This window comes from Saccopteryx leptura, chromosome 9 (genome assembly GCF_036850995.1).
Source record: "Saccopteryx leptura isolate mSacLep1 chromosome 9, mSacLep1_pri_phased_curated, whole genome shotgun sequence".
Taxonomy (NCBI): Eukaryota; Metazoa; Chordata; class Mammalia; order Chiroptera; family Emballonuridae; genus Saccopteryx; species Saccopteryx leptura.
The window spans coordinates 49,449,494-49,473,180 of NC_089511.1; the positions used below are offsets into that span (position 1 = coordinate 49,449,494).

A 23,687-nucleotide genomic window follows, 5' to 3' on the forward strand; every position below is an offset into this window, starting at 1 on the left:
TCAGAGAAAAGCAGAATACCCCCCATGTTGTGGTAGGTCTCATCTAATCAGTTGAAGTATTTAATAGAAAGAGTCTGACCTCCTAGGAAGAAATGGGAATTCTTCCAGCAGACTAACGTTTTTTAAATTGAATTTATTGGGGTGACATTGGTTAATAAAATTATATAGGCTTCCGGTATACAATTCTATAATACAGGCAGTCCCCGGATTATGAACAAGATAGATTTTGGAGGTTTGTTTTTAAATTGATTTTGTATGTAAGTGGGAACAGGTACATTTGCTTATTAAATGCAACTTAGACAGATGTTTGTCTTAACATAGTATTTATTTTTACCTTTCTGTACATATAAATACTTAACCATTTTTAAACTTACAGAACCTATCTCGTTCATAACACAGGGACTGGCTGAACAAGCAGACTGCCTTTGGGCTAGAACTGTTACGGGTCTTCCCTGGGTCTAAAGCCTACCAGACTGCCCTGCAGACAGATTTTGGACTTGTCAAGCCTCCACAACTGCCTGGATCAATTCCTTAAAATAAGTCTCTCTCTCTGCCTGACCTGTGGTGGCGCAGTGGATAAAGCGTCGACCTGGAAATGCTGAGGTCGCCGGTTCGAAACCCTGGGCTTGCCTGGTCAAGGCACATATGGGAGTTGATGCTTCCAGCTCCTCCCCCCCGTCTCTCTCTCCTCTCTCTCTCTGTCTTTCTCTCCCTCTCTCTCTTCTCTCTAAAATGAATAAATAAATAAAAAATAATAATAAAAATAAATTAAAAAAAAAAATAAGTCTCTCTCTTTCTCTCTTTCTCTTGCCTGTTTCTCTTTCTCTGGAATAAACTGCATGAATACAGAAACTAAACATACCGAGTCATGTGGGGTACAGCAGTGTAGAACTAATGACCCCTCTGGTCTCCCAGTCTTCAGAGCACCATTACATTAGAGCTCAGCCTAATAACTATCATAAATAATGATAATGGAGTCATTTTTAAAAGTTTCCTTATGTTTAACACATTCTTTTTTTCTTTAAGTAAATAAAAGGTTGTTTGGTCTTTTCAGAAAAACATTTTTTTTAACGTTTCTAGATAAAATGGTTAAAAGGTGTAGTTGTGTTTTTAGAGGCTTAAACGGATACAGTTTGGCTCCCTGGAAATAGCTAATGTTTTAATGAAGCCAGATAATTAATGTAAAAGAAGTCACACAACTGTTTTTCCCTCTTTTGTAATGCAGCCCTGCCATTCTAAGGAATATGTCAATGTCACAGTTGTACTGACAGGTAAGAAAACAGAGGCACTAAAGAAGGTTAGGGAGATTGCTGGGGAGTTCCAAGTTCAAGACTCACAAGAAAATTAGAAGAAGGTGAAGAAAGTAAGCATAAGCTCCAGAGAAAACAAATGCAGTTACTTGTGGATTTAAGGAAATATACAATAGATTAATGGCGTCTTTTAAACCTAACTTTTAAAATCAAACATTGAGAATGCCTCTGATGGAATTAAAGATGTGAGATCTGAGTTCCGTTTGGGGAGGGGCAGAACACTCTTTCTAGCAGCTATGAAGCCCAAGTCTGCAGGCATCTCACTCCACACCTTCCACATCCTCTCTAAGTTACTAGGATGTAAAGAATGTCACAGGGTATAGACAGCAACTGCCAGCAATAAAGAAACCCTATCATAAAATCCTGCAAGCTGCTCTGGGAGCCCTTATAAACCAAAAGGGAGATTCTGTGCCCAGAAAGGAATGGGTTTTGACATTCAAATAATTCCTTTGTTTCAAAGTTCATAGGCAATAAGAGCAGGCCAAGCCCTGCGCAGAGAACATTAGCTCAGTCAGGCTGTCTCCCCTTTACTACCTGAGTCATTCACCTTCTCTGGGCTCAATGTCCCCACTAGAAAACTGGGATAATAAACATCATGTGTTTCCCTGCGTGGCTGCGAGGAGACGTACTGCAAAGCACTGTGTCAGTGGAGTTCATGGTGAAAGATAATTATAATCTGATTGCATAGTCCAACTGAGAAAAGGAGAGGTTAACAATAAACCTTCAAAGATACTAATGACCTAGTTAGAAATCATGCTTTCTGTGGATTGTGGATTATTGACCACACTGTTTATGAAGACTGACTTGACCAAAAGAAAGTAAAATAAAATGCAAAGCAAAGGATGGGCAGGGTGCTGGAGCAAGCCTAGCTCTGACTGCAGCACTCTTGTAGCAGTGTCTTCCCTCAATTATTCTGGGTTGAAATCCAAGGAATACTGTACTCTACTTTCCTGTTGCAATCGCCTCCTTTGGTCCACTAGGTTCTTTCCCAGTGTAGCCTCGGATCCACCTTTACCTTGGCCTTGAGTGAAAATCCAAACCGAGGAATCAGCACTCCCCGACCAGAATGTGAAGATAAGAGAGCTAATCTGTGGGATGTTATGGAAAGAAGTTCTACCGAGTCATAATGCCAACTGATCTCATACTCTTGTGGCTACAGCTCCACACAAGTATAAGCATATTTACTGTGGTTTACCTATTGTTATCTTTACATACTTTTTCTAACACAAAAACTTATCCAACAATTTAACTCTGCTGAAACAGCCTCTATAGTTTTAAATATTGACTAGGGTTTTTAGCTTTTTTCCATCTTGTGTTTAAAGTTCTCGTGGGAGAAGCCTTGGTTATTTTACCTCACTATACTTCACTTTAGAAAAGGGTATTGTGACTTTTTAGCCATGGTATTCCCAACATATAACTTCATGTTCAATTGAATAATTTTGCTTTTGCTTTACATATTTTTTAAGCCTTTTGGTTTAACCTTGTAGAGCTACTTATTGGTCATTTTGGGCTGTTCCTCAGAAAAAACAAAATTACTTTTTTAAAATTTATTAATTCTTTTTTAGGCAGAGAAAGAAGGAGAGAGAGAGAAATATCAATTTATTGTTCTACTTATTCATGTTTTTTTTTTTTATTATTTATTCATTATAGAGAGGAGAGAGAGAGAGAGAGAGAAGGGGGGAGGAGCAGGAAGCATCAACTCCCATATGCGCCTTGACCAGGCAAGCCCAGGGTTTCGAACCGGCAATTATTCATGTTTTCATTGGTTGATTCTAGTATGTGCCCTGACCAGTGACTGAACCCATAACCTTGGCATATCAGAACGATGCTCTAACCAACTGAGCTAAATTACCTTTTATTGCTTATCTAGGCTTTTTAAAGAAAAAACAACAATGATGAAAACAATGCCACAGATAAATGATGGCATTTCATCTTTTATGCCACAGATAAATGATCAGAATTTCATCTTCTCATTCTGGTACAGCGCAGAAGTTTACATTCACACAGCAAGTACGTGTTTATTCTCAGTTCTGTAATTGTCAACCATCACAGCTTGATATTGAACTCACACATAATCACATATCACAACAAATGAAGTATGATCATTCACAACCCAACCAGGTGCATCCACTTTAAACTGCATCTAAAATTCATTGATCCTTCAGCAATTAAAAATGTTTTATAAATGCAATAGAAAAAAATTTCCAGATTTGTGAAACTATAATGAGGACCAACACTCAGTAACTAGAAGTAACTAGCAGAGAAAATTGTAAACTTTTAAAATCTCAGGAACAAAATGTGCCACAATTTAGAAACGAGTTTACTTTTGTCAGCCAAACACAACATAAACAACAGCTGCATCTGATCCAGAAATTTCCTGTTATTTGGGTTCCAGTCAACAGAAGAATGTAGCATTATTCTATTATAACTGGTTGGATCATGAACTGTTGGCAATTCTAAATGGTTCACTTGGATTTTTTTTAGTTAGGTTCTCAACCATTTCTAATTAATATAACTACTTATAAGAATTTAATTACTTGGAAAGTTAAAGTATATACCAGAACCGACCATGATTAGAAAAATACAAACACAATTAAGAAACATATTTTCAGCTTTCCACCAAAATAATCTTAAAACAACAATGTTAAAATAGACTGCACACGCATGCAGCACAGAAATATACTAAGCTCTTTGCTATTCCTATTTTAGGAAATAGAGACTATATGATGGAAAACACCTGGTGAAACCAGTTTTGTACTGGATATTATTCAATATAATCCAAAAGCATTATTTCCAATGAATATCTGTTTTAAAAATAATTTTAACCATATGCCAATGGCTCCTCCAACTGCAAAGAGAAGTCTCTTGTGAATATGCGATGGTATAACTATTGGAAGTTTCAGACCAGGCTTTGGGAGAAGGTATAGAATCCTAGATGTTTAGAGGACATGAAAATATGCTCTGTAGAATAAACACAAATGGTAGGGCCAGGATAACCTGGGTTTGAATTGAGACTTCAAGTGAGTTATTTAATCTTTGCAATACTTATTTCCTCATATGCACATCTTCTAGTGGCATTATCCAGATTAAGTATGATGTCTTATGAATATATGCTGACCATACAGAAGGAAAGCCCTCGAGTCCCGTCTTACAAACTCAGAGCCACGAACGACTTACATTTAAAAGATCAAGTTTCACAAGGCTGCCATAATTTGACCCTACTTGGGGCTACCAGTTAAGAGCACAAACTTTGAGGGTGCTATATTGAGTGGGACACTTGAATCCATGTTAATACTATAAATTTAAAATTTTAATAAAAAATATAAAAGGAAAATAAAAATTAAAAGAGAGAGAGAGAGAGAGAGAGGGAGAGATGAGGCTGTATCTTGCTAACAACAGTGAGTCCAGTGACATTTCAACTTGCCCAAGTCCCAGCTTCATAATAGTCTTAAAAAACAACAACCCACATCCATAGTAAAAACTAGCAGCCTATAAGCAACCAGAAAAAACCTTGAGCTCTCTCAAAGCCTTAACCACCCCTCAAAATTGTCACTATATTTGCTGATGTTAACTAGACTTATTATGGTGATGATTTCTCAATATATACAAACATCAAATCCTTATGTTGTATACCTAAAAGTAATATAATGTTACATATAAATTATATTTCAATAAAAAGGCAGTATAAAGGGGAAAAAAAGAACATAAACTTGAAGTGCCGGTTTAAAATTTAGATGTGACATTTATGATTAGAGAGTCTGTGACAACCCCAAAACTATATTTCCAGTGACAAATAAAATGATACAATATATCAACATGACAGTAGATCTTTGAGTATTATAGGGAGTAACTCATATAATACAATCATCAAAAACACTAAAAAATTATATATTTTTTTGCTTTTGGACTGAGTAATCTATTACTATTATTATTGTTACTGATTTTAGAGAGAGAGGAAGAGAGAGAGAGAGAGAGAGAGAGAAACAAATGATTTGTTGTTCCACTTATTTATGCATTCATTGGTTGTTTCCTATATGTGCCCTGACCAGGGATCAAACCACAACCTTGGCATAATGGATGATGCTCTAACCAATTTAGGGGACAATGTGAACCTTTAAGAAAATTAAAACCAGAGGCCCTGGCTGGTTGGCTCAGTGGTAGAGCGTCGGCCTGGCGTGCAGAGGTCCCGGGTTCGATTCCCGGCCAGGGCACACAGGAGAAGCGCCCATCTGCTTCTCCACCCCTCCCCCCCTCCTTCCTCTCTGTCTCTCTCTTCCCCTCCAGCAGCCGAGGCTCCATTGGAGCAAAAATGGCCCGGGCGCTGGGGATGGCTCCTTGGCCTCTGCCCCAGGCGCTAGAGTGGCTCTGGTCGCAACAGAGCGACCCCTGGAGGGGCAGAGCATCGCCCCCTGGTGGGCGTGCCGGGTGGATCCCAGTCAGGCGCATGCGGGAGTCTGTCTGTCTCTCCCTGTTTCTAGCTTCAAAAAAATACAAAAAAAAAAAAAAAAAAAAATTAAAACCAACAAAATATTTTTAGGAGATATGGTTATAAAAAAAAAATAGTGCCTACAGATTGTAGGTGATTAAGAAATTTGCAATTCTTTGTCGACAGAAATTATTTCAAATTTTTGATGGTGGTAACTCAAACTCTCATGAATTAGTTAAAATTAAGTAATATCCATATAAATGATATCTTGTCCAACCTTCTAACATATAAATAATCACTTTTTGTAATTTAATTCTGTCTACTCAGTCCAGAAGCCATCAAGCTAGGCTCTGCCATGAGACATCATAATGTGGTCAGAGGCAGATTAAGGTCAGCAGAGGCCCAGGTGCAGAAGAAAATATTGGGCCCTTAAAAAAAAGAGAGAGACGGAAATAAAAATACATGTTAACTATATTTTTTAATAAATAAAAAATATTATGTACTATTAATGTTAAAAATGCACATATGAAAACAAACTTGGTGTCATTAAAAAAAGGTATAAAGTTGGGGTTTTGCGGGGCCCTTCAGAAGTTGGGGCCCAGGGCGCGCGCCCGGTGTGTCTGCTGTTAAATCCGCCTCTGAATGTGGTACAGGGCAGGGTTTCAACTGGCTTCCTCCAGATGCCTCCAGGGCTGCTGACCAGGTGGAGGGTGGCTGAGTCTACCTCTTGCAGAGGCGCAGTTCTATTTTCACCTGTTGTATAGATTGCCTCAGGTTTCACTGAAATACAGTTATCTGGCTTTCAAAATATTTATTTGATACCCACTCATGTGGTGGAAATAACCTACTGCACTAGGTTCAGAGGATGACCTGTTGTTCTGTCCCGGCTAGTCACACCTGTCTTTCAGCAGCTAGAAAAAACCCTGGCATATGAGAACACTCAATAATAGTCGTTGGATAGCTAATGACCAGTTATTTGTGCTCCTTCCAAACTGATGTGCTTATAGATAAGCCTTGGTCTCTTCCAGAGTTCAAGTTCTTTTAATTGCATATGATGGGGCTTTGTTAATGTATAAAAACATTCATTACTAGACCAGGCATTCTTTTAAACTTTGAACATTCCAGTGAGGTAGGTACTGTTATGAATATCTATTTTACAAATGAAGAAACTGAGGCCTAGAGAGTTTTAAGTAATTTGCCCAAGTTCATAGCTAATCACTGGCCTTGAACCTAGACATTTGGGCTCCACAGCTCACACTCTTATCCACTATGATATTCTGTCTCTCTACTTTGGTAGAAGTGGGCAGCATATTATATTCCTGGTATCTACTTTTATTCACTGATTTCCACAGGAGTTGAGGAGGCTTCTGAAGGGTATGCAGAATTTTGAACCCTGACTACCATCTGGGTTATGCAGGCATGGCCAGTGGACTCCAGTTATAGGGGTAGATGGTGAAACCAGCAGATAGGGGACTCCTTCTGCAAAAAGGAGTCTTGTAGAAACAAGCCCTACTGGCTAGAAGAGGGTAAGGGTTATGGAAACAGCATGACACCTAATCTTACCCCCTACTCCAACATAGCCACCCTGGCAGCCACAGCCACAGGAGAATAGGGGGCTGTGCACAACTCACAGAGTTGTTTCACTCAATTCTCTAACACTGTGGGTGGGACTCAAGCAACCTTGTAGGGAGTCCTCGACTGAGATGAACACAGAGGAAGGGAACATTCTCCTTCTCACTGGAGAAAGAGTACGTGAACTGCCACAGCCCCTTGGGTACAAGGACAACAGGCTGAAGTGAATGTGCAGGGTCTGCACCTTTGAGGGTACAGAACGATACAGAGATTCACATGGCAAGTAGCATATGACTGTGGGCCTACCTCTGGAGCACAGAAAACACCCATTGAGAATTCCAGCAAAAACTTGGGGGTCGGCTTTGGAATGAACAGGGATTTCTGTATGAGCAGGTAGAGATTGGGAAGTCGTGGAATAAAAGTGTTAATGGGGAAGTGACTTCTTTGGTAGTCCCAGACTGGTGGGCCTGTGGGAGGGGAGGGATAGACATCTGGATTACATGGGAAGAGAGAGCAATACTGAGAGCGTCACCTACCTCATGGTAATAAGAACCAAATAAGAAAATAAAAGCAGTGCATTTACAAATTGAAGAATATCATAAAGTGAAATTGAAATGGTATGAGAGGGAGAGAGAGAAATTTTGCTTAAATTATCCAGGTGGATTATCTGCATTAGCTATGCTTCATCTTTTCAGATCATAGACTCCCTTAAGAGACCATCAAAATCTAGGAAGCCCCAAAAAATGCCCCCTTCTCCTCTTGTTAAAATATAAACTATTTTGCCTACTCTGAGATTTTTTTTGTACCCATGTCCTGAAGTCCTAGACCCCAAATTAAGAATCTCTGGTTTCCATTAACATGGACCTCTGCAACCACATCCAACCACCCTGGTATTTTTCTTACAAATACTGGCCAAAGGTTACAGTGCTGTATTTGTAACAAAGTCCTCACTTTCAAAGTGCCTCGCTTTTCTTTTGGCCACAGCTCTGGTTTGTATGCTCATTCATGGCCGGCCTCTTGTTGGTGGCCGGCTGCTAAATCTAGTGACAGTGCAAGTAGACCGTGTCCTGCATGTGTTGAAATTGACATCCAGGTCAATGTCAGCCTGTAAATGTCTGTTGTACTAACATCCTGACTAACAAACTTCTGCTGGAAAGGACATTAGGAAGCCTTGGGGTATGGAAAGAGCACTGGGCCGGCAGTCAGGAGACTCTGGTCTCTGGTCTTAGGTCCTTCACTTACCAATGGTATGAACATCAGCAAAGTACCCAACCTGAGGCTAGTTCTGTCATCCAAAAAGTGATATAAAAATAGTTGCCTGTCTTTCAGGACTTTCATGAGGATCAAATGAAATAATGCCTGAGAAAATGTTTTGCGAACAGTCAAGTATTTGCCAGATATGCATTTTTATTATTAAGGCAAGCTATAAGTCAATCAAATGTTTTTTTTTTAATGTTATTGAATCTGAGCAATCAGGGTCACAACTGATAAGAGGAATGGAGGGAGAAGGCCCACTCTGACCAGTCTCTTTTGAACTCTGATTCTGGCTTTATGCCCCATTTCTCAGGCAGAGCCCAGAACATGAACAGTTTTTCCGAGAAAGAATACTGATTTGATTTTTCTTTCTAAAAGGTCTGAGCCCTGCTTGGTATTATGAATTCAGGCTGACTCTACCACTGACCTTCCCACTACTCAGCCATTCTCCAGAGTCTTGAAACAGACAAGTTCCATTCAATAATCTCAGCCAGTCCAAGGAAGGAAATGATCATAGAAGCATCCGGAAGTTTTCTTAATATACATGCTTCCGACCTTGACCAGATCAGTACTCTAAAAGCCATTCAGCTTGTTCCCAGAAAGTTGTCCCCAGAAAAGGACATTCACCTCTTCCCATTCCCCACTTGGGAATCTATTGCTCCCTTGTTAGACTTTAGTGGATGAAGTCATCCTATGAATTTCATGTACAGGCATGAATATTGAGACGTTAGCACCCACCAAGGAAAGTAGCTGCTGCAGTGATTGATGCTTGACTGAACATCCTGGAGGATGAATGGTGCCCTGCAGGTCAGCAACAAGTGTTGGGTTCATCCCGGTTACCCAGATGGTCCTAGCATCTAGCAACAATGCTTCTGACTGCTGCCTTCTGAATATCCCAGCCAACAAGGGGCAGATGGAGGTGAAATAGACTTATCCATCTCTTGGCTTTGTGTGCAGGGAAAACCTTCAGGTCCTTGGTTTTAATTAATCGATAATCCTTTGAGGCTAACCAGAAAGATCCTTAAAAGGGAAGCTTATCCATAACAGCATTGGACACACCATAAGTGATCTAAATATTTTCACAATAAGATTGACAAACCAAGGAATAGCTTTTCTTGCTCTTATGAAGACTATGAGGAAGATTTTTCTCTTTAATAACAGAGAGTGGCAAGAAAGGGGAGTTCAGAGGCTTGGTAATGTGTTTGGAGAAAGCTCTGGGAACCACCTGGAGATGGAAGGCTGACAGAAAAGGGAGGAAATAAACAAAACCAATGGTCAGAATGGTCCAGTGTCTAGAAATCTATTTAGTGAATCAACATTTAATTATATAAATGAAAGGTAACGCTGATAATAAAAACTAAAGCTCCAACAAATTAAGTGACTTTTCCAAAGCCACAAAAATGTGTGGCAGAAGTAGGTCACGAACTCTAGGATTTCTGAGTCCAGAGCAAGTCCTCTTCCCCTAATACTCTGATAGCTGTCCTACAGCTGTTGTGTTGAATACACCATTCAGAAAAAAAATAACAGAAACTGTTATGATTTGGGAAATTTCATTGAATTGGCCAAATAACAACAATTAATAATAATAATAGAGTAAGAAACAAAAAAGCATACCATCTAGCAGGGTGCCAAAGTGTATAGCCTGCAAATATTCCTTCTCTCGCATAAAACCTTTAAGGGGAGTGGCCCAGCCTTCACTCAAAACTTGGACCCACTGAAGATCCAGCTGCAAAATAGGAAGGAAAAGCAGGTGAACATTTCCATCAGCTCTGTTGCTCAGCCATCTGGCCCCGGGCAATCTTTTCTTATTCATTTGACAGGAAGAAGAAGGAAGAACCTTTTATGTCTTTAGTGTTCCCATATGTTATGCTGACCCATGATCTTGGGGCCAGATAAGTTGGAGTCTAGAACTTTCCTACGGGGGAGTGGTGAAAACATTTCAAATTGAGATGATTTATTTGAATACTTCAGGCTGTCGCTTTCCTAATGGTATGCAACTGTGTTGAACATTCACTGTTCATTCTTTTCTTTTCCCCACAAAAATTCTGGTTTGGCTATAATTCTTCACCAAATGTACTATTTAGTTGACTGAATTGGGCAAACCACTGACTCTGAAATAAAATTCCCAATTTCTTAGCAAGGGAATCTATTCACCAATGCCAGTCAATGTACAGTCTAAACCAGGTGTAGTCAACCTTTTTATTCCTACCGCCCACTTTTGTATCTCTGTTAGCAGTAAAATTTTCTAACCGCCCACCGGTTCCACAGTAATGGTGATTTATAAAGTAGGGAAGTAACTTTATAAAATTTAGAAGGCAGAGTTATAGCAAGTTAAAGCATATAATAATAATTACTTACCAAGTACTTTATGTCAGATTTTCACTAAGTTTGGCAGAATAAATCTTTATAAAACAACTTACTATAGTTAAATCTATCTTTTTATTTATACTTTGGTTGCTCCACTACCACCCACCATGAAAGCTGGAACGCCCACCAGTGGGCGGTAGGGACCAGGTTGACTACCACTGATCTAAACACACATGTGTTTTCAGGCTTATCTTCTTTCCCACCTAAAAACCCTTATTCAGGCCCTGGCCGGTTGGCTCAGCGGTGGAGCGTTGGCCTGGCGTGCAGGAGTCCCGGGTTCAATTCCTGGCCAGGGCACACAGGAGAGGCGCCCATTTGCTTCTCCACCCCTCCCCCTCTCCTTCCTCTCTGTCTCTCTCTTCCCCTCCCGCAGCGAGGCTCCATTGGAGCAAAGATGGCCCGGGCGCTGGGGATGGCTCTGTGGCCTCTGCCCCAGGCGCTAGAGTGGCTCTGGTCGCGGCAGAGCAATGCCCCAGAGGGGCAGAGCATCACCCCCTGGTGGGCAGAGCGTCGCCCCCTGGTAGGCGTGACGGGTGGATCCCGGTCGGGCGCATGTGGGAGTCTGTCTGACTGCCTCCCCGTTTCCAGCTTTGGAAAAACGAAAAAAAAACAAAAAACAAAAAACCCCTTATTCATCTTTCAAAACCCAGCTTCTGCTCTGAAACCTTTCCTGACATTCCTAGGACTAAAAACAAGTTAATCGTTAGATTATTTGAAGTTTTAATTTATTTTTTTACCTTGAAGCTCATTTTGTTACTGGAACTATAATTTTACACTGTAATTATAATTATGTTTCTAATTTGCTTGGAGCATTGGATCACTCAGAATTTATTTTGCAGAATAAGGGGTTCTGTGCATAAATTTGTCATGACTTATTAATAGTATAGGGTCTTGCCTGACCAGGTGTTCGTGCAGTGGATAGAGCATTGAACTGGGATGCAGCGGACCCAAGTTTGAAACCCCAAGGTCACCAGCATGAGTGCAGGCTAACCAGCTTGAATGCTGAGTCGCTGGCTTGAGCATGGGATCATAGACATGACCCTATAGTCTCTGGCATGAGCCCAAAGGTTGCTGGTTTAAATCCCAAGGTTGCTGGCTTGCAGCCCAAGGTCACTGGCTTGAGTAAGGGGTCACTTGCCCTGCTGTAGCTCCTCAGTCAAGGCACATATGAGAAAGCAATCAATGAACAACTAAGGAGATGCAATGAAGAATTGATGCTTCTCATCTCTCTCCCTTCCTGCCTGTCTGTCCCTATCTGTCCCTCTCTCTGTCTCTCGCTCTGTCTCTGTAACAACAACAACAACAACAAAAAGAGTATAGAGTCTTCATGAGTAGGTTCTCAATTTATTCTCTTCTAAAAATGGCTAAGGTTTGAATAGAAAACAAAAAGATACCAATGAAAACATGGTCACCAACTAACACTGACCCGTCAAACAGCTAAGGTGTATGCAGATCTGGGGTTGCGTCTCTTATCTCGCAGGCAGTAAAACAAATGCCATCTCTCTCTCCCTTCAGACTGGACACTCCCTGATGAGGGATGAATATGATTTGCAGAATAGAAAAAGATCCAGGCACTTGTATCACTTTAATTCAAGATTGCTTATTGTTTTTTCCAATTTTTTCCTGATTGCCTAAGAAGTACTTGTGTCCTGGACAAACAATCTTCTAGAAGTTGCGAACAATGATTTCCCATTGCCTGCACATTGGTATAACCAATGATATAAAGATAATCATGTAAAATTATTCTATATAAATACAGAAGTTACCTTCCTGGAATGCCTCTGCATATGACAGTGATCAGCTGCCTTGTGGCAACTCTTAGTGTCAAATTTGATTGGAGAAAAGGTTAAAAAATTTTGCCAAAATAAAGTGGGTTTTTTTTATGAGTATTGCATTTCCCTTATTCATATAATCCATATTACTGTATTCACCCATTTTTAAGACGCACCCTTTTTGAAAAATTGGGGTCTAAAAACGGGTGCGTCTTATACAGTGGTTGTAGTTTTTTTACTTGTGTTTCCTGCTTTTTTGCGCTTGTTTTTGAGCTCCTTGTTGAAGACAGTGATTCCTCATCAGACACAGAGGAGGACAAGCTAATGGATGGGAGTTTTGACGGTGATGAGGAGTTGTATAAATTTTATGATGAATAAAACTTGAGTTCAATAACTTTATGTAATACATTTTTATTTTCAAATTTTGGGCCCTCAAATTATGGTGCATCTTATACATGGGAGCATCTTATACATAGGGAAGTATGGTATTAAGAATAACTGTAGATGGGTTATAATGACTGATATGAAGCCTAACATCCTTTGGCCCATCTGCACCCTCTTACCTCGGTTATTGACAACGAAGGGAGAGCTTTAGCTTCAGCTCGGACTTGGTCCAGTTTGTTTTCCGGCACAAAGAGCTCATGGATGCCCTTCATTATAGTATGCGGTAGAATGTTCTGAAATGAAGCAGAATTGGTAACAATTTGAAATGAAAACTATAAAAAGAATGTTTTAATAAGTAGATGATCTTTCATCATCTTATTAAATTTGAAAAAGAACAAAGAGACAACCAGTCTACCCACCTGCTCTTGCAGAAGTTCCACAATCTGCTGGACACAGTCACTCACTGTGGACAAGGTGGTTTTAAGCACGAGCTCGGGCATTTCAGGTTTCTCATAATCAGAATCGATGCCTGTAAATCCTGTGAGGCAGAAGGGCGAAAATCACATCTACCTCGACAGGACCATCTTTTCAATCAATAAGGCATAACACATGTCGGGACAATGTGTTAAACTGAGAATTGAGATGATACACAGAAAAGTTCGACCAGTCATCCTCAATCTCTAGCCATACGTAAGAAACTTTACAGCTGTATTTTCAATAAAGTCCCTACTGATCCATGAAGTCTGTCCAAGCCCCCTGCAGCTGCTTAGAATAAAAAAAGAAGAAGACAAGAAGATGGAGAAATTCAGACACACTTTTACACACACCCATGTATACTTATCCATTAGTTCCCTGAACTTTATTGCTTGTTGCTGAGGTGACAGTTCTTGAAATATATGAGCCCACATTTTAATTAGCCAATAGGCATGCTGTAGATATTATGGTGCAATAAAAAGTTATGTACGCTACATGCAATTTTGGAGAACAGCTTTTGAAACTTCCAATAGGTTTCTAGGGACGGGCCAGGAAGCACTGGTGATAGACAGAAGTGGCAAAGGTGCTGCTGTGTGGCTCTCATACCTTTGATCTCCCCAGCGCGGGCTCGCTTATAGAGGCCTTTTACGTCCCTGCTTTCACAGATGTTGAGAGGCGCATCAACAAATACTTCAAAGAACGGCAGTCTGGCTGATTCATGGATTTTACGGGCATTCTCTCGATCCTGGGGGGAAAATTTCACATAAGAACATCAGAAAAGCCTGACCAGGCAGTGGTACAGTGGGTAGAGCATCAGACTGGGATGTGGAGGACCCAGGTTCAAAACCCCAAGGTCGCCACCTTGAGCACGGGCTCATCTGGTTTGAGTAAGGCTCACGAGCTTGAGCCCAAGGTCGCTGGCTTGAGCAGGGGGGTCACTTGCTCTGTTGTGCCGGCCCCCGCCCCGGTCAAGGCACATATGGAAAAACAACCAATGAACAACTAAGGAGACTAAGGAGCTGGGATGAAGAATTGATGCTTCTCATTTCTCTCCCTTCCTGTCTGTCTGTCCCTCTCTCTGTCTGTCTCTGTCTCTGTCACACATACAAAAAAAAGAATATCGGAAAAGGTTTCATAACAACATCCTTCATCACAAAACATTGTGTGCTCAGGTGTCCCATGGCCTAAAGAGAAGAATAGGGTCTGTGCTCTCCGCACAGGTGGCAGGGAAGTTTTCCTTCAGAGAAAGTCTGGAAACTTTGATTTAGTAAACACAGCTCTCAGAATCTCTGCTAAGTTCAGGACTGGCAACATGGGTGCATTTCATTCAAAGTACAGAGTGTCTCATGTCAAACTCACAGAAATCTCATTTTAAAACAAGAGTGACACTCTGGCTGGGTGATTTTAACGGTGAACACACAAAACATGATGCTCTGGAAGGGAACTGCTGTTTTCTTTCAGCAAGTGCAGCTTTCTGAGTGTTTGGAGAGATGAAAGCATAGAGCAGGGGTCCCCAAACGTTTTACACAGGGGGCCAGTTCACTGTCCCTCAGACCATTGGAGGGCCGGACTAAAAAAAAAACTATGAACAAATCACTATGCACACTGCACATATCTTATTTTAAAGTAAAAAAACAAAATGGGAACGAATACAATATTTAAAATAAAGAACAAGTAAATTTAAATCAACCAACTGACCAGTATTTCAATGGGAACTATGCTCCTCTCACTGACCACCAATGAAAGAGGTGCCCTTTCCGGAAGTGTGGCGGGGGCCGGATAAATGGCCTCAGGGGGCTGCATGTGGTCCGTGGGCCGTAGTTTGGGGACCCCTGGTATAGAAGAGCTTTAGAATTGTCCTTAACATTTTCCTTCTTTCAGCTTGGGCTAAGTGGACCTTACAATTGTGAATATGGGAGGTTTCATGTCGTCTCGTGCCAGGGCATCTGGAAATGAAGGAACTCTCTTTATCTGACCAATATTAAATAGAGGAAATGAGGGAGCAAGTGAGGGGAGGAAGAAACGGTGGGGGAAACTGGGAGTTTACGTTCCTCTGTGCTCTGCCCACTTCCCCCGGCGGTCTGAGAGCACCTGCGGTGTATGGGAACCGTGATGCCAAATCCGTTCACCTTTGTGAAAGGAGAGATGAAGCTGGTAATGCAGATCAGACCGGCCTCGGCAAACAACCGGGCCACCTCGGCAATCCGGCGGATATTTTCTTCTCTGTCTCCGGGAGAGAACCCAAGGTTTTTGTTAAGGCCATGACGGACATTGTCCCCATCTAAGGAGTAGCAAGGGATGGCTTGGGAGACGAGGTACTCTTCCAGGGCAAAGCTGATTGTTGTTTTCCCGGCACCGGAGAGACCTGTGCAGAACACGCAAGACAAGACAGGCATTGTCCCTTGTAAGATGACAAATTGAAACCTGATCTTAATTGTGACCTGATCCTAATTTTTACCTAATTTAAGTATAATTACACCCTATTCTCATCACTTGATTGACCTCAGATCAAAACCCTTAAAATCTAGAGAAAGGATAGTTTACTACAAGTCAAGTACTTGCATTTCTTTCAAATCTTGAAATAACTATTTGCCCCTTATTAGGACGACAGCCTTTCAAAGCAAGGGAGGTTCATAAACGGGTGAATCTTATGGGGGCTGCATTTGGTTCTTGCTATGTTCTGTTTTGCCTGCAGAGTATTTTAAATATTAGAAAGTTGCACACAAAAATCCAGATTTTGGCTTCTCTGGGGGGAAAAAAAAAGATCCAGTGGGATTGTTCTAATATCTTCCTATGACAACGACCAACTCAAGGGGAGGGAACAGCCATCCCTTGCGGATGCTGCTAAACAACCCTCTGAGAACAGAGCCCACATACTGTCCTTTGTTATCGAAATTTTTCTTCAATGACTTTCGAAACATGAAGGCAGCCAAGCGTCCTGAGCTAGGCAGTATTTAGAGCGGCCATGCACTCTTGGGTGTTTGGAGTCCTTATATGAGAACAGAGTTAACCGTGTACTTTTACCGTGGTTTCACAGCACAATGGCTGGGAACACACTTGGTAATCTCTATATGAAGGGGAACATAAAGAGAAAGGGAAAGAAATGCAATCTTCCAAAATTACTTAAAAGCCCAAATTCTAAATTGCCCTGGAAAAGTAGCACTCTAAAAATTCAGTTATCCCAAAGATCTCAGAACCTGAAGAATATTCCGTCATGCCAAGCTACTGTCAGATAGCACCTGGGCATGGAAGAGAAAAAGTTAGGGGTAAAGAGAAGCAGGTCAAGAGATTACTAAAGAGAAGACAGCAGATGGAAAGGAGAAAAAAGTATGAGAAAAGCAGGGACAAAGGACAGAAAGAAAAGGAGATTGGAAAGATAAGTAATACATGAAAGGTAAACAAATATTTCCCATATTTTAGTTATGTTTTAAAGTCATGCCCCCAGTTTTAAAATAAGATCATTAGAAGAAGTGGCTACATGAAGAATGTGTTGGCAATCTCTATACATCATCATTGATGACATTGTCTATTAAATAACTTTGTCTATTATGTAACCCATTTATTCGAATTTCAGTCTGGTTGTGGGATAGGAGAAATGGGACTCGTGAATCTCTGGTATGTTCTCTCTCTTCAGAAAGTAAGAGAAATAATAGAAATTTCCTTTGATTTTGTTTCAGCTCTCAGGAAACTAAGAGCTAAATCAAAGTTATTCTATTAAGCTTGATCGTTGTCCTATTTATTTTAATACATTGGAGTGACGCTAATTACATTTATCGAGAGCTTTACCATGGACTAGGCACTGTGCTAAGTGCATGTCTACTCTATTTCATTTAGTTCTACCTACACCTCTCATGAGGCAGGTTCTGTGTTTATTCCTTAGAGAGGTTAACTGGCTTGTTCAAAATCACAGTCCATGCGGTGGAGCTGGGGTTCAAATCCAAGACTCTGGATTAGAAGTATTTGGTTTCTTCTGGTAAGCTGGGCCAATATCCTACCTCTGCAATATGAGAATAAAAAAATAAAGTAGGAATAGATTATGTTTCTAAGAGTAAGAAAAGACAGAGGATTGTATAGTCTTTGTATTTTTCCCTTCTTCCACCTGTTCCTTTTCATTTTTCAAAGGTGTTCTACGTTAGGAAAAATGGACTCTGAGTGGATATCCCGATTCAAAAGTTGGGCAAATACACGAAGGCAAACACCTCACGAAGATAAGCACGTAGCAAGAGAGAAACATCTGGAACACAGCTGTGTTTTATCTTCTGCTGCCCTTTACGTCTCTCAGAGGGAGCTGCGAGAAACATGTCAGGAATCGTGACAGGGGAACGCTGCCTTCTGGAATATAGCAGGTTCCCTGCCCACTGTCTACAACCCGGAAGCTGGGGAACGCTGTTGGGCCTGGGAGGAATGAGAAGGGAAACCAAGAGCAAGTGCCGCAGTCAACTAGAAAGAAAAAACACTTGAAAAAGAAGAATGAGGACGATTTAGAAGGAAATGGGAATTACTTAGAATATCAAGAAAAGAGGCCAGGCAGGTCCCTGCCTGCCATAATCATTAGAATTATTTTCAGGAAAAAACAGATAGTAACACATAAGTTAATTTCATAACCTTTATAAACATATATTCATATCTAGGGTCATCTCTGTTTGAAATATTATGTGTGTAAAATGAACTTGGTTTTTCCTTTTGAGTCCAAGTTACATCAGACATATTCCCAGGAATCAATGTCCTTAACATTGTATTCAAAGTATAAGGTAACAGCCCAGGACTAGTTCCAATTCTTTCACTAACCCTTCGCTTTGACATTCTGTGGCTATAAAATGCAAGAAAAGAGAGATTCATTGGTTACCTCAGTGGGAGTGAGTTATTTCTATTTATAAGGGGCAATCGTCAGCTAAATAGAAATCACCAGTTTTCCTTCCTGAACAAAGTTTAATGTTTGTTTTTGGGTTTTTTTTTACATTAAGACATTAAGTAAAATAGTATCCTAGAATGCTAATGTATCATAAAACAATAAAAAATATCTCTAAACATCCAAAACTTGATGCTTGAGGTCAAGTTAGAAAAGCCCCTTTTATAACTGCTGGTAAATGTATTTAGGCACAAAATTGAGAATTATGGAGTTCTTTAAGCCAAAAGAGAATGTCACCGTCAATCTGTCCCTTCTTTTCCTGACAAAGAGGAGAAAACCGAGAGCCAGAGACATTCTATGACTTCATCAGAGTCCTATTTCTCAGTGAGAGTAGAGTTAGGATTCACACCCAGGGTTCTCAGCCTCCTTCTAATGTTAAACACATAATTATATTACACTGATTTTCTTAAAATTGTGTGTCAAACACCAATTTTTGACTTAAAAATATCTATCTCAACCCGGCATACCTGTCAGCCACACGGTACATCCTCGGAATCCTCCCTTTTGTCCAACTACCTGCCCTCTCTTGTTCCTGCTCACGTGGTGGGCCTGATAGATGACATTGGTGGATTTCTGCTGGCTCTCCTACAAAAAAAAGTCAAGATCAAATACAATAGTTAATAAGATAAGAAACACAATATGTATAAATATAATAAAATAATAAAATAACAGAGGCATTCATAGTCTTCCCTAACTGAAACTCCTCATTGATAACTGGCCTAGAGAGTAACATTATTTAATTCTACCTCAGGCACAGCCTTTAGAATACCTGCCATAGCCCTGGCCAGTTGGCTCAGTGGTAGAGCGTCGGCCTGGCGTGCAGAAGTCCTGGGTTCGATTCCCGGCCAGGGCACATAGGAGAAGCGCCCATCTGCTTCTCCACCCCTCCCCCTCTCCTTCCTCTCTGTCTCTCTCTTCCCCTCCCGCAGCCGAGGCTCCATTGGAGCAAAGATGGTTCAGGTGCTGGGGATGGCTCCTTAGCCTCTGCCCCAGGCACTAGAGTGGCTCTGTTTGCAACAGAGAATCGCCCCCTGGTGGGCAGAGCGTCGCCCCTGGTGGGCGTGCTGGGTGGATCCCTGTTGGGCGCATGCAGGAGTCTGTCTGACTGTCTCTCCCCGTTTCCAGCTTCAGAAAAATACAAAAAAAAAAAAAAAAAAGAATACCTGCCATAATCCTGAATGTATCATTTGAACAAGATGATTATTGCCCCAGTGTGAAAGTTCTGGTTCCATGACATTTAAAAATGTGCAGTTATCGGTAAAAAGAATCTTTAATGACATGCGATCCAAAGATGGTAAGATAGAGGGCACCGAGACTGGTAGTTAAATAAAAAGCCCACATATGTTTTTGGTGTGGCAATTAAATTTCTTATGGCAGATGTAATCCAAGTTGCTGAACTATAAAAATCTGTGGAGCCTTTTAAACACTACACATGTATACTCATCAGAGTTAAGAAAACACCAGTGTTCTCGGAGTAAGACCCAAAGAGTCTTAGCAAACCCTAGGCCACATAAAGGCAACTTTTACATTCTGGAGCAAATTGAATCATCTCCTTCTGCTGCCTCCTTTGGGAAGAACAAACAAAAGGGGATACAAGCAGGACTATTCGGAGGCTATGTGAGATAATGGATGTGAACAAGTTCTGTAAATGGCAAGTTCTCTAGCAATGTAAATGCTGCCGATGACTTTTCAATGTATACTCCCAACAGGAGAGGCTGGAGCCAGCTGGTTAGGACCAGGAAACTCACTCGAGACCAAGGGGGAAGGAGCTCCCTGCTTGCCCTGGGGTGGGGCAGGCCTGCTAGGGAGGTGCAGAGCCCCCAGCAAAGGGGCCAGTCAGGCAGGGAATGGGCAGTGTTTGAGGGAGCCAAGAGGAAGATGTTGAAAGCTGGAATCAGCTGGGTTGCCTAAAACCCTCCAAAGCTAGATGTTTTGATCATCTATTAAGTAAGCCCGGTGAGAAGCCAAGACTTGGAAGAGCAGCATATAGTCGCAGAATGCCGCAAGTTAGATAGTAGTGGTGACTTTCAGTCGAGGGTTCATAAATGGGGACAAATTTGGCTAGTCCATGAGATACTCCAGCAGTATTTTCCCTGGTGAACAAATGCCCTCATGGTATCTGAGTCTTTTGTGCCATGTGTACATTATAGCTCAAGGGTAACATGAGCTTATCACATGAGCTTTTCTCTATTTCCTTGTTAGTCAATACCATGAAATTTGAGAACACTGAGCCTGGATATCAGGCCAGAAAGTCAGTTCATCTGTTCATTCATTGATTACTTCAGTAGAGGTATGTAAATGAGCTCAAATACGAAAAAATACTGAGGCCCTGGCCGGTTGGCTCAGTGGTAGAGCGTCGGCCTGGCGTGCAGGGGTCCCGGGTTCGATTCCCGGCCAGGGCACACAGGGGAAGCGCCCATCTGCTTCTCCACCCCTCCCCCTCTCTTTCCTCTCTGTCTCTCTCTTCCCCTCCCGCAGCCGAGGCTCCATTGGAGCAAAGATGGCCCGGGCGCTGGGGATGGCTCCTTGGCCTCTGCCCCAGGCGCTGGAGTGGCTCTGGTCGCGACAGAGCGATGCCCCCGAGGGGCGGAGCATCGTCCCCTGGTGGGCAGAGCCTCGCCCCTGGTGGGCGTGCCGGGTGGATCCCGGTCGGGCGCATGCGGGAGTCTGTCTGACTGTCTCTCCCCGTTTCTAGCTTCAGAAAAATACCAAAAAACAAAACAAAACAAAAAAACCCTGAGATGTCCTAAATTAAATTACAGGGGTAGGCAGGAGGAAGACATAGAGGTTAATCAAGTAAGAGCCACAGGCCAAAACCAACAAAAGACTGTTTGCATTCCTGAATGTATACTGAAATTTTGAATCAACTTCCAGGATGCTATCTACCAAAAAAAAAAAGCCAACCAGCAGATGCCACCACATCCTGCTTATGTGAGAACTTTCCAGACTGTTTTCCATAACCAATCCAGAAGTAGGAAGTATTTCTTCCTTAGAGCCTATGCACCTATCCCAGAACTTCCCCCTTATAGCTAGTGTAAATTCTTTCAAAACAACTTATATCTTTCTCCCCCAAACCCATTGTATAAAAGAGCCCTTCAGCTCCTGGACAGAGGACAAGTTCATCTTCTCCAGCCAGTCCTGCTGCTAGTGCTTTAGACAGTATGTCCCAGGCCCTGTTTCTTTTTCTGGTGAGCATATGGCTCAATAAATCCTTTCTTTCTGAAAAGCTTTTGGCCTTGCAGTATTTTGTTTTTTTTAATAGCTACTACTATGTGCCAGGGCCATCAGAGGCACTGGGGATATAGAATTGTACTAAACAAAGCACAATTCCTGGCATCATTTTAGCCAAAGAGATCAAGTAGCTGTGACCCCACTCCTGGGGGAGGGGGTGGTCTCATACATATATCTGTATACTATATGAAGATATATAAAGAACATGACAACTCAATAATAAAAAGACAAAAAGATCTTTAAAAATGGGCAAAAGATTTAAACTATCACTTCATAAAGGAAGATACACAAATGGTCAGTAAACACATGAAGAAGTGCTCAGGGTTATTAGTCATGAGAGAAATGCAAATTAAAATTTAAATTGATGCCCTGCCAGGTTTGTTCAGTGGACAGAGCGTCAGACTCATGTATGTCTGACTGTGAATGTCCCGACTTTGATTCCCGGTCAGGGCACACAAGAGAAGCAACCACCTGCTTCTCTTCCCGTCCCTCTCTCCCTTTCTTCCTTCTTCTCCTTCCCTCTCTTTTCCCCTTCCCCAGCCAGCTTTAGTTGGTTCTAGTGTTGGTTCTGGGCACTGAGGATAGCTCAGTTGATTTGAGCTTTAGCCCCAGATGGGGGTTGCAGGTGTATCCTGGTTGGGGCACATGCGGGAGTCTATCTCCTCCCCCCTCACTAAAAATAAACAAACAACAACAACAACAAAACACACGTAAATGAGATGCAACTGATAACATCTAATGGCTGCAAGTGTTCTCATATGTTGACAGTGGAGGGGTAAAATAGTCCAACTGCCTTGGAGGGGAAAAATACCTGGTAGCTTCTTAGAAAACTAAACACCATCCCTATGGCTCAGCAACTGCATTCATAGATATTTACTCAGGAGAAATGGAAACATGTACCTACAAAAAGACTGTACAAGAATATCCTTAGCAACTTTATTTGGACAAAAGCTGGAAATAACCAAGTGTCCATCAATAGGAAAATAGATAACAAAAACAAACAAACAAATAAAATCCACACCAAAAACACCTTACAAAAGCCCCAAACTGGGGAATACTTATATAATGGAATACCACTTGACAACAAAAGGAATGGACTACTGATATATGCAACATGGATAATAAAAGAAAACATTGTGCAGAGTCGAAGAAATCTTACACACACAAAACAAACTATATGAAGTCCCCGAATAGGAAAAGTAACTTACTAAGTCAGAACAGCAATTGCCTCCAGGTGACAATGTTGTATGTCTTGATAGGGGTTAGAGCAGGGGTCCCCAAACTATGGCCCGTGGGCCACATGCGGCCCCCTGAGGCCATTTATCCGGCCCCCGCCGCACTTCCAGAAGGGGCACCTCTTTCATTGGTGGTCAGTGAGAGGAGCATAGTTCCCATTGAAATACTGGTCAGTTTGTTGATTTAAATTTACTTGTTCTTTATTTTAAATATTGTATTTGTTCCTGTTTTGTTTTGTTTTTTACTTTAAAATAAGATATGTGCAGTGTGCATAGGAATTTGTTCATAGTTTTTTTTTATAGTCCGGCCCTCCAATGGTCTGAGGGACAGTGAACTGGCCCCCTGTGTAAAAAGTTTGGGGACCCCTGGGTTAGAGGGACACAGGTATTTGCATCCCTGCTGAAAGTCACTGAATGTACACTTAAGATGGATATTCCAGCCTGACCTGTGGTGGCGCAATGGATAAAGCATTGACCTGAAAGGTTGAGGTTTCCAAGAGGAGAAGCAAGTTGATGTTTCCTGTTCCTCTCTCCGCCTCCTCTTTCTCTTTCTCTCTCACTCCTCTCTCTAAAGTTAATAAATCAAATCTTTTTTAAAAAGTGGATATTTCATTATATGTAGATTTTACCACATGCAAAAAAAAAAAAAAAAAAAAAAAAAAAAAAAAAAAAAAAAAGAAAAAGAAAAGAAAGCCATTTAAAAAACTAAGCAAACCAGAAAATATATAATAAGATTCAGGTGGTGGAATTATA

General features: G+C 41.4%; 1 protein-coding gene across 1 annotated transcript in view; it reads right to left on the minus strand.

Annotated features, from left to right (window-relative positions):
* The window catches only part of PAPSS2 (3'-phosphoadenosine 5'-phosphosulfate synthase 2), a 79,825-nt gene that overhangs the window by 14,249 nt on the left and 41,889 nt on the right, over window positions 1–23,687 (minus strand). Inside the window, 6 exon segments of the mRNA XM_066349112.1 lie at window positions 10,177–10,288; window positions 13,265–13,378; window positions 13,505–13,623; window positions 14,166–14,304; window positions 15,689–15,924; window positions 18,936–19,053. Coding sequence (XP_066205209.1) covers window positions 10,177–10,288; window positions 13,265–13,378; window positions 13,505–13,623; window positions 14,166–14,304; window positions 15,689–15,924; window positions 18,936–19,053 — 838 coding nt within the window.